The sequence below is a fragment of the Melopsittacus undulatus genome, chromosome 4, assembly GCF_012275295.1.
Source record: "Melopsittacus undulatus isolate bMelUnd1 chromosome 4, bMelUnd1.mat.Z, whole genome shotgun sequence".
NCBI classification, from domain to species: Eukaryota; Metazoa; Chordata; class Aves; order Psittaciformes; family Psittaculidae; genus Melopsittacus; species Melopsittacus undulatus.
Window position 1 is genome coordinate 80,272,701 of NC_047530.1, and position 12,363 is coordinate 80,285,063.

At 41.0% G+C, this 12,363-nt stretch overlaps 1 protein-coding gene across 1 annotated transcript in view; it reads left to right on the forward strand.

Moving 5' to 3' along the window:
• The first annotated feature begins 3,770 nt into the window (after nucleotides 1–3,770).
• Nucleotides 3,771–12,363, forward strand: part of ACTR3 (actin related protein 3) — a 32,988-nt gene continuing 24,395 nt past the window's right edge. Inside the window, exon 1 of the mRNA XM_005153774.3 lies at nucleotides 3,771–3,945. Within this exon, the coding sequence (XP_005153831.1) occupies nucleotides 3,902–3,945 (44 nt within the window). The 5' untranslated portion in view covers nucleotides 3,771–3,901. The remainder of the gene's footprint in view (nucleotides 3,946–12,363) is intronic.

Consider the following 12,363-nt stretch of genomic DNA (forward strand, 5'->3'; position numbering starts at 1 on the left):
TCTCAGTCCTTCTGGGTATTTCCAAAACCCGTTCACCCCTGCAACTTTTACTGCCTTTTGCTTTTTCTTGTTCCTTGCACTTTACTGTGCTTCCCAGGCCTTGATCTATATATGGATTCACAGAGTTATTCTGTCTGCATGCTCAAGAGCAGGCCATTAACTGCATGAAAATGGTCCAGAATAAGCAGGATTCTGAAAATCTTCCTATGTAGCTTCGCAAGTGATTTGTAATGCTTTTGTCTAGTTAAAGACTTGTGAAATTTTAATATGTAGTATTGACAGAGCTAATAAATCATACCTGCATCTTGGAAAAATTTGGAACCTCAAGACTTATTTATATAAAAATTGTAGAAAGTTGTCTGGAAGCTCCCTCCATCTAAACCAAACTGTTAAGACTGCTCCTGTGCTTACTTGTTGACTAATAGAAATGCTTCCCTTTTGAACTTTTATCTTCTAATTCTTTACGCATTTGTATTCATATGCATTCTCTTCTTTTATATTTATGTTGTAACCTGCTGGGAGGCAGACAGTAACAGAAGAAGGATGCTCTGCAATGGTAATTACTTCTGCTATCATGGATATTCAGGAAAAGATCACCTGCAATCCAATTGTGCTTATAAAAGCTGGACTGTGATGCATCACAGAAAGAGGATATTGCTGGATTATGTGTGCTGTACAGCATGGAACCAGATAAAGGCCATTTAGGATTTTATTCACTACTCTTCCATTGGGAAGATTGAGAATATACTACACCACTGACTCTACACCTTTCTTACTGGATTGGTGCCTGGGTCCACAGCAGAACTGCATCTGGCAAGACTAATAAAATGAAATGAGATATCATGGCCAGGGAGTTCAGTCTTTCAACTCCTTCCCTTGCAAAACTGTGACTGACTTGACACCTTAATATTGAGAGAAATCCTATGCTTCTTGGTCCTCAAATGTAAATTCCACTGTAATTAATAAAAACAAAATGAAACAGCACTGCTCTCTTTCAATGCCATTTGTAATGCAAGACTCAGGAAGAACACAAACAGCACAAGATCACAATGGAGTTGCTCAACAGATTTGTTTCACTTTTCATATAAACTGCAGTTTGGTATCTTTTCCTCTCAGTGTCCTACAGTTTCACAGAAAACATTTGTACTAGCAAGGAGAAAATAGAAATAAATACAGCTATGGGATATTTTCTGTAGAGTGCACTATAGTAAGTGCTTGTGTGTGTGAGTTTAAAGTGTTACGGTGAAATGATGGTTCTGTTACCAGAAACTCATCAACTTACTTTTATAGATGGTCTTCTATCTGTCTTTTGACTTTTCTATTAAGGTTTTTCTATACTAATAAGGAGCATTACTTGGAGATACTAAGTAATAAAGTCAGGTATGGTACACTGATGATTACACTGTTCAAAACTCCCTACAGCTGGGCATACTAACTTGATGAATATGATCCCCTCTCTGATGCCTCTATGAGCTGTATAGCTAAGACAAGACCTGCCAGCTCCACATTTTATGCATGCCACAGTTTTTGGGCCCTTGTCTCATGCTCCTATGGGGGTTATTTGAACTCCTGCAACTGGAGCACTAAGCTGCTCTCTCATTTCAGGACTCCATTAGCCAGATACAGCAGTTGAACCAGCCGCATGTATAACCCTGAATACAAGGTAATAAAACCAAGAGGAAAGTGAAAAGTCCACATGTTACTTTACATAATAACTCTATTTATTTTAGATAAGTAAGTACCTATGCACACACAGATGCATGTGCATTAAAAACAGGGTTATTTTTACTTTCTCTGAAAAGATTTCAGAGATACTGATCTTTAATTTTCTAGCACAGCATAGCTCACAGGCTACACAATATCCTGCAGAAATCCCTTTCATTATCTGTAACTGCCTCATAATGTTCTATTCATAATTTGCCTTGACATTAAAGAAAAAATGTTAATATTCTCAGTATTTCCTTTCCTTGCTTATGTTCCTCAGGAAGATCTGGCAGCCCACAGAAGCCAGATGGTGGCTTGAACTTCACAACTGAATTGTCTAGCTGCTGCTGGAAAAAGGGATGATTTTGCTCCCTCCCAACTCACCCTGAAGGGCATGTACCTAGCTTTTTTTTTTTTTTTTTTTTGCACTGGCACTGATTCTTGTCTGCTTTACAGTGAACTCGGGGAATGAGCTTATTTGAGATAGCCTAAACTGAGGAGGACTAATGCTTTAAGAAAGAAGCAAGACCACCTTGAGGGCTAAGGGACATGAGGCCAGCTGCAGTAACACAACCAGCAAGGCTGGGGACTCACCAGCCTCGGCACATCCCATAGTACATGACTGAGGCAAGGTAGGCAGATCCGAAGATAGTGGCCAGATTCAATCAAGAGTCCAGATTGCCAGACAAGTTCATGGCTGTGAAACAGGTCCAAGGTGAAGCCAGGATGTCAGACTGCCGACCAGGACTAGGGCCAGTGATAGCAGCCAGGGAGGCCCAAAGGGACAAGACAAGTCTAAAGCAAAAAAAGCAAAACTAGGACAACACACACCTACAGCATAGTTCAGACAAAAACTGAGGGCCCACGGCTGAGCTAAAATGGGCTTCCTGTGCTCTTGGGCAGGAAGTGTGGGGTGGAGGTCTCAGATGAGGCTGATGAGAGCCATTAAGGCCCAACAGTGCATGCTGACCCCTGCAATTACTCCTTCTGATGAACTACCAAGTTTCTCCTCAGCGTGACACTCCATCAAACCATGAAGCTCCCATGCCTATGTTGCTTAGGTGGTAGCACCAAGCAAAGGACTGTGAAACAAGCAAACATGTGAAAGCTCCAATACCAGAACTGTTAAAACAATTAAATACTTTTAAAAGAATAAAAAAATAGCATTTGGCTACAGTACACCCTGGGGCAAGAACTAGGCCAGACCTGGTGGATACAGCTGTCTGTCCCTCAAAGCCTAGAAGGGCTGTGAAAGGTGAAAAGAGAGAAAGGAAAAGGACAATCCCTTGAACAGATTTTTTTTTGTTTTGTCCACCTGAACATCAGAGCCCCAGCAGTGCATGCCTCTGCCCTCCTTGGGACTTCAACAGGAGGACAGGGACCTATGGCTAAACTCAGGAAGTGGTAGACACCACCAATCCCATCAGCAGGGATGCTGGAATGGCTGGTCAAGGCTGAGCCATGCTTGTTTGCTGCAGTTACATGGGAGCATGGCACACACATGGTGGCAATAGGTGAAAAGAGCTCAAGGGTTTCCTTTGAATACAAGTTTTTGATACAAGAATCATGTTTTCGTTGAGTCTTGTTTGACTTTCCTTGCAGGCTGGTGCTGCGGCGTATGTGGTACCTTCCCCAGCAGGTGTTTTACTCGTCGACCCTGCTAGTACATGGCAGTACCAACAAGCACAATGAAGAGAGTGACCTCCTCCATTTGGCCTTCAAGAACAGTTTTTTTGTAGAGCACTTTCAGCCCTTCAGTTGCAGGGCCTGCAACACACAGTCCCCTTGTCATTGTCAGCACCCTCCTCACACCACACAACCCCCGCCCCATCTTCTCTCGGGTTTTCAGCATTAAAACACTATTTCAACCGCCCTCTCCTGCTCGGCCCCCTGACGCTGCCACCGGACTGGCGGCGTTGGGCGAGAATCCTCCCGCCTGCTCCACTTCGCATCGCCTCGCAGGGGCGAGGCCGCGAGATCGGACGTCATCGAGGACTGGGGTTGTCGCGCCCGCCCTCGCCGCCGAGCGCAGGGAGGGGCGGGTCAGCCATCTTGGGCTCGCTGGGCCGTGCCTGAGAGTGAGCGGGCGGGGGAGGGAGCGCCCGCCTTGCGGAAGTGTACTCAGTCCTGCCGCTGAGCCCCGCCGCAGCGCGCTCAGGGCTGCCCGCCGTCCCCAGCACCGCTGCTACCGAGGAGCATGGCAGGGCGGCTTCCGGCCTGTGTGGTGGACTGCGGCACGGGGTGAGCGACGGCTGGGCCAGCCGCTGACAGCTCGGTGCCGCCCGGGGCGGGGCTGGGTGGGTTCTGCTGCTGCAGATGGCGGCGGGGGTCGTGCTGCTTGTGGCGGGGCCGAGCCGAGCCAAGCCAAGCCAAGCCGGGCAGACGTCCCCGAGTCGCCGCGATGCCGGTAGCAGGAGTGCCGGGCCGAGTTGCGGGGAGCAGCCGGGTGCTTTCTTTTCTCCATCAGGTCCGCCGCGGGCGCCCGCGGGGAGGGGTATCCCGGCGCGGCCCCGCTGCCCCGCCGTCAGTCAGCGCCCCGGCAGTCGGCTCTCTCCGGGGTCGCGCTCCTCCCGCTCGCTGTCCGGGAGCCCTCGGGCTGGCCGGGGCTGCTTAGAAAAGTCTCTTGCGGCTCCGCGGCCGATGCCCGCCGAGGAGCGGGGGACCCTGTACGACTCTCGGGGCCGGGGATGGCGAGCCGCGACCGCGGTCGCTCGGCTGCCGTGAGCGGCTGTTTGCGAACTCCCGGAAGGTCTTGCTGAGGGGAGTCACCGCTTGGTCGGGTGCCGTCTGCGGGGCTTTTGTGTATTGATTTATTAATCGTAATATGTGCATAATGTCATTTATTCTGTGGTACTTCTCTCTGGAAGAAAAAAACCCCTCCCCCTCTACCGAGCAAGCGCATAGGAACTTCCTTAGTTTTGTCAAAGCCTCTTCCTGCTTTCGGGCTTTTATACCTTATAAGGCAGTTTTCAGTGTCAAACCTGAACCAGATCTGTTTTAGAAATTCTTCTTTTTATTTAGCAGCTACCAGATGATGAAGAGAATGTGGTGCCAGTGATATATAGCAGAAAAAGTGATTCGGGAGAAAGCCCTTGAGATTCAGGCTCATTTCTGCCGTGGTATGGATCCTAGAAGCTTTGGGCTAGGGAGCAAGCCCTCAGATGTATCTGTAAGGAAGCGACCTGGAAGGGTTACATAGTACTGCTTGCAGGAGCGCACTCAGGAAGTGAAAACCGCACTGTGACCTGCTGCTTGTGATGTGATTTTAAAGCTGTAATGTTTCATTTTGGGAGTTATGCATCAGTTTTTCATTGGCAAGGAAAGTACTAGTATATTTTCAATGTTCTTCCTCTTTAGCTACCACTGATGGCATACTGATTCTTTAAACAGCTTTTGTTTTTTTGGTTTTGTTTCACTTCTCATCCATCCTGCTAAGACTAATCAAATTTCTCAATGAATATAGGCACAGATATTGACAGTACTCTTCTGGAAGGGCCTGTTCTTTTTAAATCCGACTACTTGACTGCTTGTTTTTTTGAAAGCACATGCTCACCTTCCTTTTAAGAGAATGCGTTTGGTGTAGGACATCAATAAATTGGTCTGTGAGAGTAGCAGGTACATATGTGTATGTAATGTATGCATGTTTAACAGCTGCATGAAGAAATCATGCCTGTAGTGAGAGCAAGACCTAAAACCTTGAATTTTGTGGGATGAAGGAAGGTTAGCACAGCAGGAATGAGAGTGTGTGGCCAAGTGTAATAGAAGTATATTCAAGTTTAATGTGATGCGTGTACGCACTGTTTATCTTTCAGAACAAAAGATCTGTAATGTACTCTGCCACATGCCACTAGAGGCTTTTTTCCATCCCACATGTTTGTGCATTGCAGGTACTCCCATTAAAGTCAGTAATTGTATTTGTGGGTTTGCAAAGTACAGGTTATGACCACTGGAGCAGAGAGATTCACTTAGAGCTTTCAGTGATGCCAAGAAGGAACAGCATGCTAGCATATAGCTGCATCAGAAATTACTTTGTCTTTCTAATGTGAACAGTATACTGAGGGACAGTGTTAAAACAAATGTTCCCAGGGAAGGTCTGCAAGTATTACATTAATCGACTTCAGTGCATGAGGCATAGCCTCGTGCATAGAATGTAACATTCTTTGTTACATTACTTTGTAATTTTACATTACATTACTTTGTAATCATTCATAGTATGATGTCAACCCAGTCTTGCTTCTGTTTTATTTATTTCCCCCCAGTCTTCAAAGATCTCACCAAGATACTCTGTTATTGTGCACCTCTCTCTCTTTCTGTGTATATACACACACACACTTAAAGCATCCAAACCTATTCTCTTCAGGCTTTTCCTTTCTAATGTACTTCATAGTCGGAAGTTTTTCTTCGCTGGTTCAGGTAACTGAGGGCAAAGATTTTTGGTGCTGGAAAAATTACAGTGTTGGAATTCATTGATTACAGTAGACAAATATATGAAGTGATGTGCTTAAAAAGGAAAAATATAATACTTGAGATGAATAAGGAGCAGATGGGTAGTAGTGCAGTGGTATGTGATAGTATAATCATGCTCATAGTTTTATTTATGTATTTATTTTTTAACTGGTGAAGCCTACCCAGCCCATCTCATTTGGTGTGTGTAAGAACATGACACATAAATTATATAAGCCTTGTGCCCTGTGCCAGATTAGTTGGGGTCTCACATAAGGTACTATCATGTCTACTAAAAAGAAAGCAAATTAAAGATGGCCCCTGAAAACAGGAAGAGAGATTTCAAAAATACAACCAAAACAGAAAGGTTGAAAGAAGCTGCCTTGTTTAGAACAAACAGGTCTTTCAAAGTGCACAGATTTTCCAATAAGTAGGCTTTTTCTAGAGGAAAAGGATGATAATTTACAGTCCAAGTGGAATTTACCTTAATCAGCAAAAGGGCAAACATAGGAGAGGTATTAAGGGTATCTTCCTACATGTCTTATGCCTGTAGCCAGTGGTTCAGTTTGTGTCATATGAGGTGTGCTTGTTTGGGTTTGGTTTTGTGTGTGTATGTATTAATTTTTTTGCCAGCTAAGACCGAGAAAGCAATGGATGAGAAAAGTGGCAGAATTATGCTTTCCAGCATTAGCCTGCTCAGATTAGACAGATTTTAAGAACCCCTTTCAAAGCATAGAGGTGAAAGCACAAAAAAATTTGGGGAAATTATCTGACTTTTGTTGTTGGACTTTTTAGCAGATTAGTTAAACTTTTTAGGGATCATCCAAATACATGTTATACAGCTGGAACAGGCAAATGGGTGAAGTTAATGATATGGCAATCAGATTATGAATACAGCAACAATTCTTCTGGTGTTACATTTGTTATCTTGAAATTTGCATTCTTCGCTTAAGCAAACCTGATATCTAGATAATAAGGTAATTGATACCTAGTAAGAGCAGGTAAATACTTAATTGTTGTTTTAAAAAGCTACCTGCCTGAAGCAGTGTCCCATAATTATACAATAAAGGCATAGAAATGAAAAATCTGAAGAGTGAAGTTAGTTAACTTAGTTGTTTAAATCCAGGGTTATTTCTTTCTATAATTAATAGTATGACCTGGTTTAGTTTTACGTATATTGTTGTTTTGTTGGGAAACTTATAAAACAACATTGTGGATCTTATTGTCAGGAAGTACTCTTCTATGTCAGTGCTGAATTTGATTTCAGTTGACTTCTGTAAGTCCTATTCTTTCCATGAAACACGGGCACAGTGTCCCTCAACAATGAGGTATGAAGTAGCATCTATAGGCTGTTCTCTTCATATCCTCCATAGATTTTTATGATGTTCACTAACTTGGTATATATGCTGTGAAGGAGACTCACTTTGGCCTGTGGCGTATCTAAGGATTACATACATTTAAAGATAAAATAAAATAACATGAAATTACTTCCATAAATTATATGAATGACACAACAAAGAAAGAAAAAGGCGTTTAGTAATTTTTTATAATCTCAGTAGGCTGCATTGTCTTGCTCTGTGCCTTTTGGGTATTTGAATAGTTCTTTGCTGCATGTTCTACAGGCAAACACAACACAGCCTGCAAGTCACGATTAAAAGCGCTTCCTACGCCTCTTCAGAATTTTGCTTGATTAGGTTGACAATTAGATTTTAGCTGTGTCTTTCTGTGTGAATGTGTTTTGTTGTTTTTTTCCCCCCCTTAGTATAAACTTGTATAACATTGAATTAGCTCATTTGGGATAGCAGATAATTGCAGGTGTTCAAATTAATGCCTCTTCAGCTGAGCTCAAGTAAGCGGCTGTGTAGCCTACTGCAATTCCAGAATGAGAACTTAATGTTAGCAGTGAAAGTGATTTAGAGAAAGTAACTTATATTTCATGTACTAGTACTTTCTGTTTTCTGTAGGCTTGTGTGCCTTTTTTCTGTGTCTGTCAAGTAGATCCATTAAATGCTTGAGTGTCATTGGTGACCATTTTCTCTAATGTACCCAAGACTCTCCTGTTGGTAGGGCCATACGTGTTGGTTAGCCTTCTCCTGAGTAAATTGGTCATGTGATTGATTGTGTGGGTGAAAAAAATAATCTGTTATCTCACATCTTGCCTTCTTACATCTCCTCTCATATCTCAAGCTAGGCCCCTTTTTCCACTTTCTTACACAATTTGCAAAAATGGGTGTGCTTATGTTTTTGTTTGTTTGTTTTGTTTGGGTTGGGGTTCTTTTTGGTTTTGTTGTCTTTTCTCTTTCCTGACTACTAGGGGAGAATTAAAGGTGTCAGGGTTGACTGGAAAGAGACTTGCTATTCATGATGGAAGTACAAGAGTCTCTCAACTTAAGGCAGTCTGGGTTTGCTCTGAGTGGAGAGCCTAGAAAACTGAGGTGGCTCAGGATTTCCAATCCTTCTCATTGTGAAGTTGCAAGCTGTTCTTTGGAATGAGTCACTTGTATGTATGAGAGTTTCTTGGCTGTTTAATTTCTTTAGTCAGTTTTGCGGTAAATGAAGAAAAGAGAAACTTGGCTACATGAAACCTCAGAGAAGCTGAAGTTGGCTGGTGCTGATGTGCACAGTGAAGCAGGCTTTCTGTAGGGGATCTTCTCTACAAACACTACTTCTCTAGTTAATAATTCATGCAACACCTCAACTGAAGTTAGGAGCTTTATGCTCCTAAGTAAAGCAAAGTATTTATGGGTTGGGTGTCTTATGATGTGAGGAGTTATGACAAGATTACGTTGTTCTGTTTCTCTTCTGGGTTTCGACCTGGTAGTGTGAATGAGTACAAGATCTATGAAAAGCTAATAGTCTTCAATAGACAGTAAAGATACATGAAAAGAGAAATCCAGTGCTATAAAAACAAGGTAAGAAATAATAGGCTGTATTGTTTGCTCTGTAAATTGTAGTATCTTGTACTGAACCTGGAAATTATTTTTCTTTCCTGATGTTCCAGACCTGGGTTATTTTCACAGAGTTTCAGATCATCACTTCTATTTAGTATAAATATTTCAGCACTATGGTGTACTTGCAGCTTATATTTCAATTGGGTATCTTGTCATGACCTTTTGTGTTTTCTGGTTATGTTCTCTTTTGGGGTGAATTTTCTCTATGTTGTGTCATTCCAGGAGTAATTTTTCATTATGGAAAACATGAATAAAACAATTCCTTAATGGAATATGGAAAAAGTACTCTTCCAGGATTTTAAGAGGATCTTTTCCTTGCCAGTAGCTGAAGTGGTTGGGAGGGGAGGGCAAAAGTCTTCATCCTTAACGTGGAAAAAGGAGTTGTGCTAGATTAAGAATTGTGGTTTAATAATTCTTCTTTTAAATAATTGCAAAGAGATTCTGAAGACCCATGATGACTTGTGTCTTTTAAATGATTCAAATACATCACAGTCTGTGTTGCAATACTAAATGCACAGAGCATAACTAAGAATAATAGGAATTCAGATGGAAATATATATATTCCTATAAACAAACACACGTATATATATTGGGGTTTTTAATCCCATTGGAGGAATCAATTTGTATCTTACTTGATTTCATATCAGAAGCCATGCAAGGTGCATGGCACCTTCCAGCCGTGTTCCTCAGAAAATGTATGTTTCTGCTTTTCTCTTCCTGTGTCCCACTGATACTGGAGATATATTTATGCATACATATAAATAAAAGGGGGTGCTAGTGGTGGTGTTTCTGAGTAGAGGACAAACCCACTTGTGTCCATGGGCTGAATTTGTAAAGTTAATGATACACAAATTGTGTTGTCTATACAGCAGAGCTCCTAGTCATGCATGCAAGGAAGCTTTTGAGCCACTGAGACCAGAGTACAGCCCTTGTTGTGAGAAAAGATTTGAGGGAGGGTGTGGTTGTAGGTGTGTGTGGACGGGACAGGGCAGGTTTCCTTCTTGTTTTGTAGTTGTTTAGTACTTGGCTTGAGTGTTCTGCCCAGAAAGTATGTTGATTGCATGAATGTGATGGACATTTCTTGTCTAAATTAGTTGAAAATGCAGTTTCTAGGAGTTCAGAAAAATATTGTGCAAGTTCCTGACTAGTAACTATCCTCCTTTTATAGGCATATATAAGAAGCTTTGCAGTTGGTCATTTAGTTCATGCAATTTATAAGTTTCAACATAATGTTTCAACATTGTTTCATCATTGTAGATTTTCTTTGGGAAATGCAAAAAGGCTTTGATAATTTTAATCAAACTTTTATTTAATTTTGAACATTCTTCATTTAAAGACTTTTAAGGAGACAACATTAAATTCAAAGGTAAAATAAGTAAAACTGTAGTTTATCCCCAATTAAATTCATGAGTTCTTTCTGCTTTGCGTAAGAAAAGGAATCTCTGTTGCTGTAATTTTTAATTTTTGGTTTGTTTTAGTCACTGAGCTCACCTATATTCAGGTGTATAAATATAACAAAAATAATCCTTGGGTAGATGATTAAAATGTGCAATTTGATTGCACAGTCACTAGCAGTATTAGCTTAATCATTAGAATAAAGCAGCTGTCCTTTTTGCCTAATCAAAAAGTGATTTAAATCCTGCAGTTGTGAGGATTATATTTAAAGTTGAAAAAGTCTTAATTTCATCCACTGCCTTAATGTAGAGTATAACATTATTCAGTTTTATTCATTTTGCTCTGAACATGAATTCGCATTTTTAAAACAAGACATGGAAAAATCTCCAGATAAATTTAGATACTTTTTTTTCTTGTTCTGGGATTTCCCTTTTCTCTTTATTATTCTCTTGTGGTCATTGCAAGTGTTTGCAGCTGTGCCCAGGATGTGTTTTGGTATGCTCAGTCTGTAGAGAGCAAGATGCAGACAAGAGGTTGTCTGTTGATGCTTCATTTTGATTGTGCTGCTGTCAGTGAATGAATCCAAATTTTAATTCTTCAATCGGTGCAGTATCTTTTATCTGTTTCTGCAGTGTTAGCATTTTATTTATCGTGACTTGTCTTAGACTTATCCTGCTGTTTTATCATCTGCAACAGCTTTCACAATATGACTGCTTGCGTATTTGCAATCAGACTTCAGAATCTCAGTGATCTTATTAAATGAGACCTACTTTTCATTTTAAATAAAACTCAGTGGTATGTTTTTGTCCACAGCTTAGTGGGGCATGTTTTTTTTCCTATAAGACAACTGTTTCTAATTGGAAGCTGTTTCTTATTAGAAACATGGTGAAACATGATAAATATGTAAACTGGTATTTTAATGCAAGCTTGTTCTTGATGGAAAACATTTCGTAACCTACCCAGATGCTGAAGTGGTACCTGGTGTACTGAGCAGATTGGAAGTGTGCTGGGACAGTCTCCTGTGCACTGGCTGTGTGCTGCTTCTCTCCTGTCCATGTTCCATCTCTCCATTCAGTTTCATTTTACCCTCTGTTCAGATTGATGTGATTGGGGTGATAGCATAGTAGCTGTTGATTCAAAGCTGGAGCTCTCAGGTGCTGAAATTGTGCAAATAATGAGCACAAATGCTCAACAAAAAAATTGTTTTTTTTCAAGTATAGCATAACTTTACGGTTTTGCCCACTGTATTGCATTTATTTTGAAAAAAAATCCAAGTCAAGGTTATATCAGCTGTGGCTCTTGACTTAGATTTTACTTACTTAATTTCTTCAAGTGCAAGATTTTGTTTACTTGGAAATGATGTATTTTTTGGTTCAATTGATCCTTCCTTGTTTTATCTGTTGAAAAGTGTGTACATTTAATATATTCTTGTGTTTTTGTCTTGCTGATGTCTGTGCAATGTTCAGCTTATTTTGGGCAAATAATATAAAACTTGCCAAATTAATCTCTTCCTCATAATAAGTAATTTATGCTAGTAAGTAATTAGTCTTGCAGACTGCCAGTCTTTTGGATCATTCTTTCCTCATCATTCTGAAATATCCCATGGAGTAGTGTGGAAAGTGCTCAGAAACCTTTCATTAAGTTCAGTAAAAAGATACTAAGAACCCTGTAGCTGTATATGTTAGTATTGTGTTGGTGTGGTGTAACACAGAGGTACTGTTAAGATGCTTATTAGAATGAATTAGCCTAGAAGTCTCAAAGGAAGCACTAAGTAAAAAGAGAGCATTCTGCTTTTGCCAACACAAACTACTTTTCATTATACAAAGATAATATCCAAAACCATTTGTTCCTCTTACTTTGAGGAAAATGT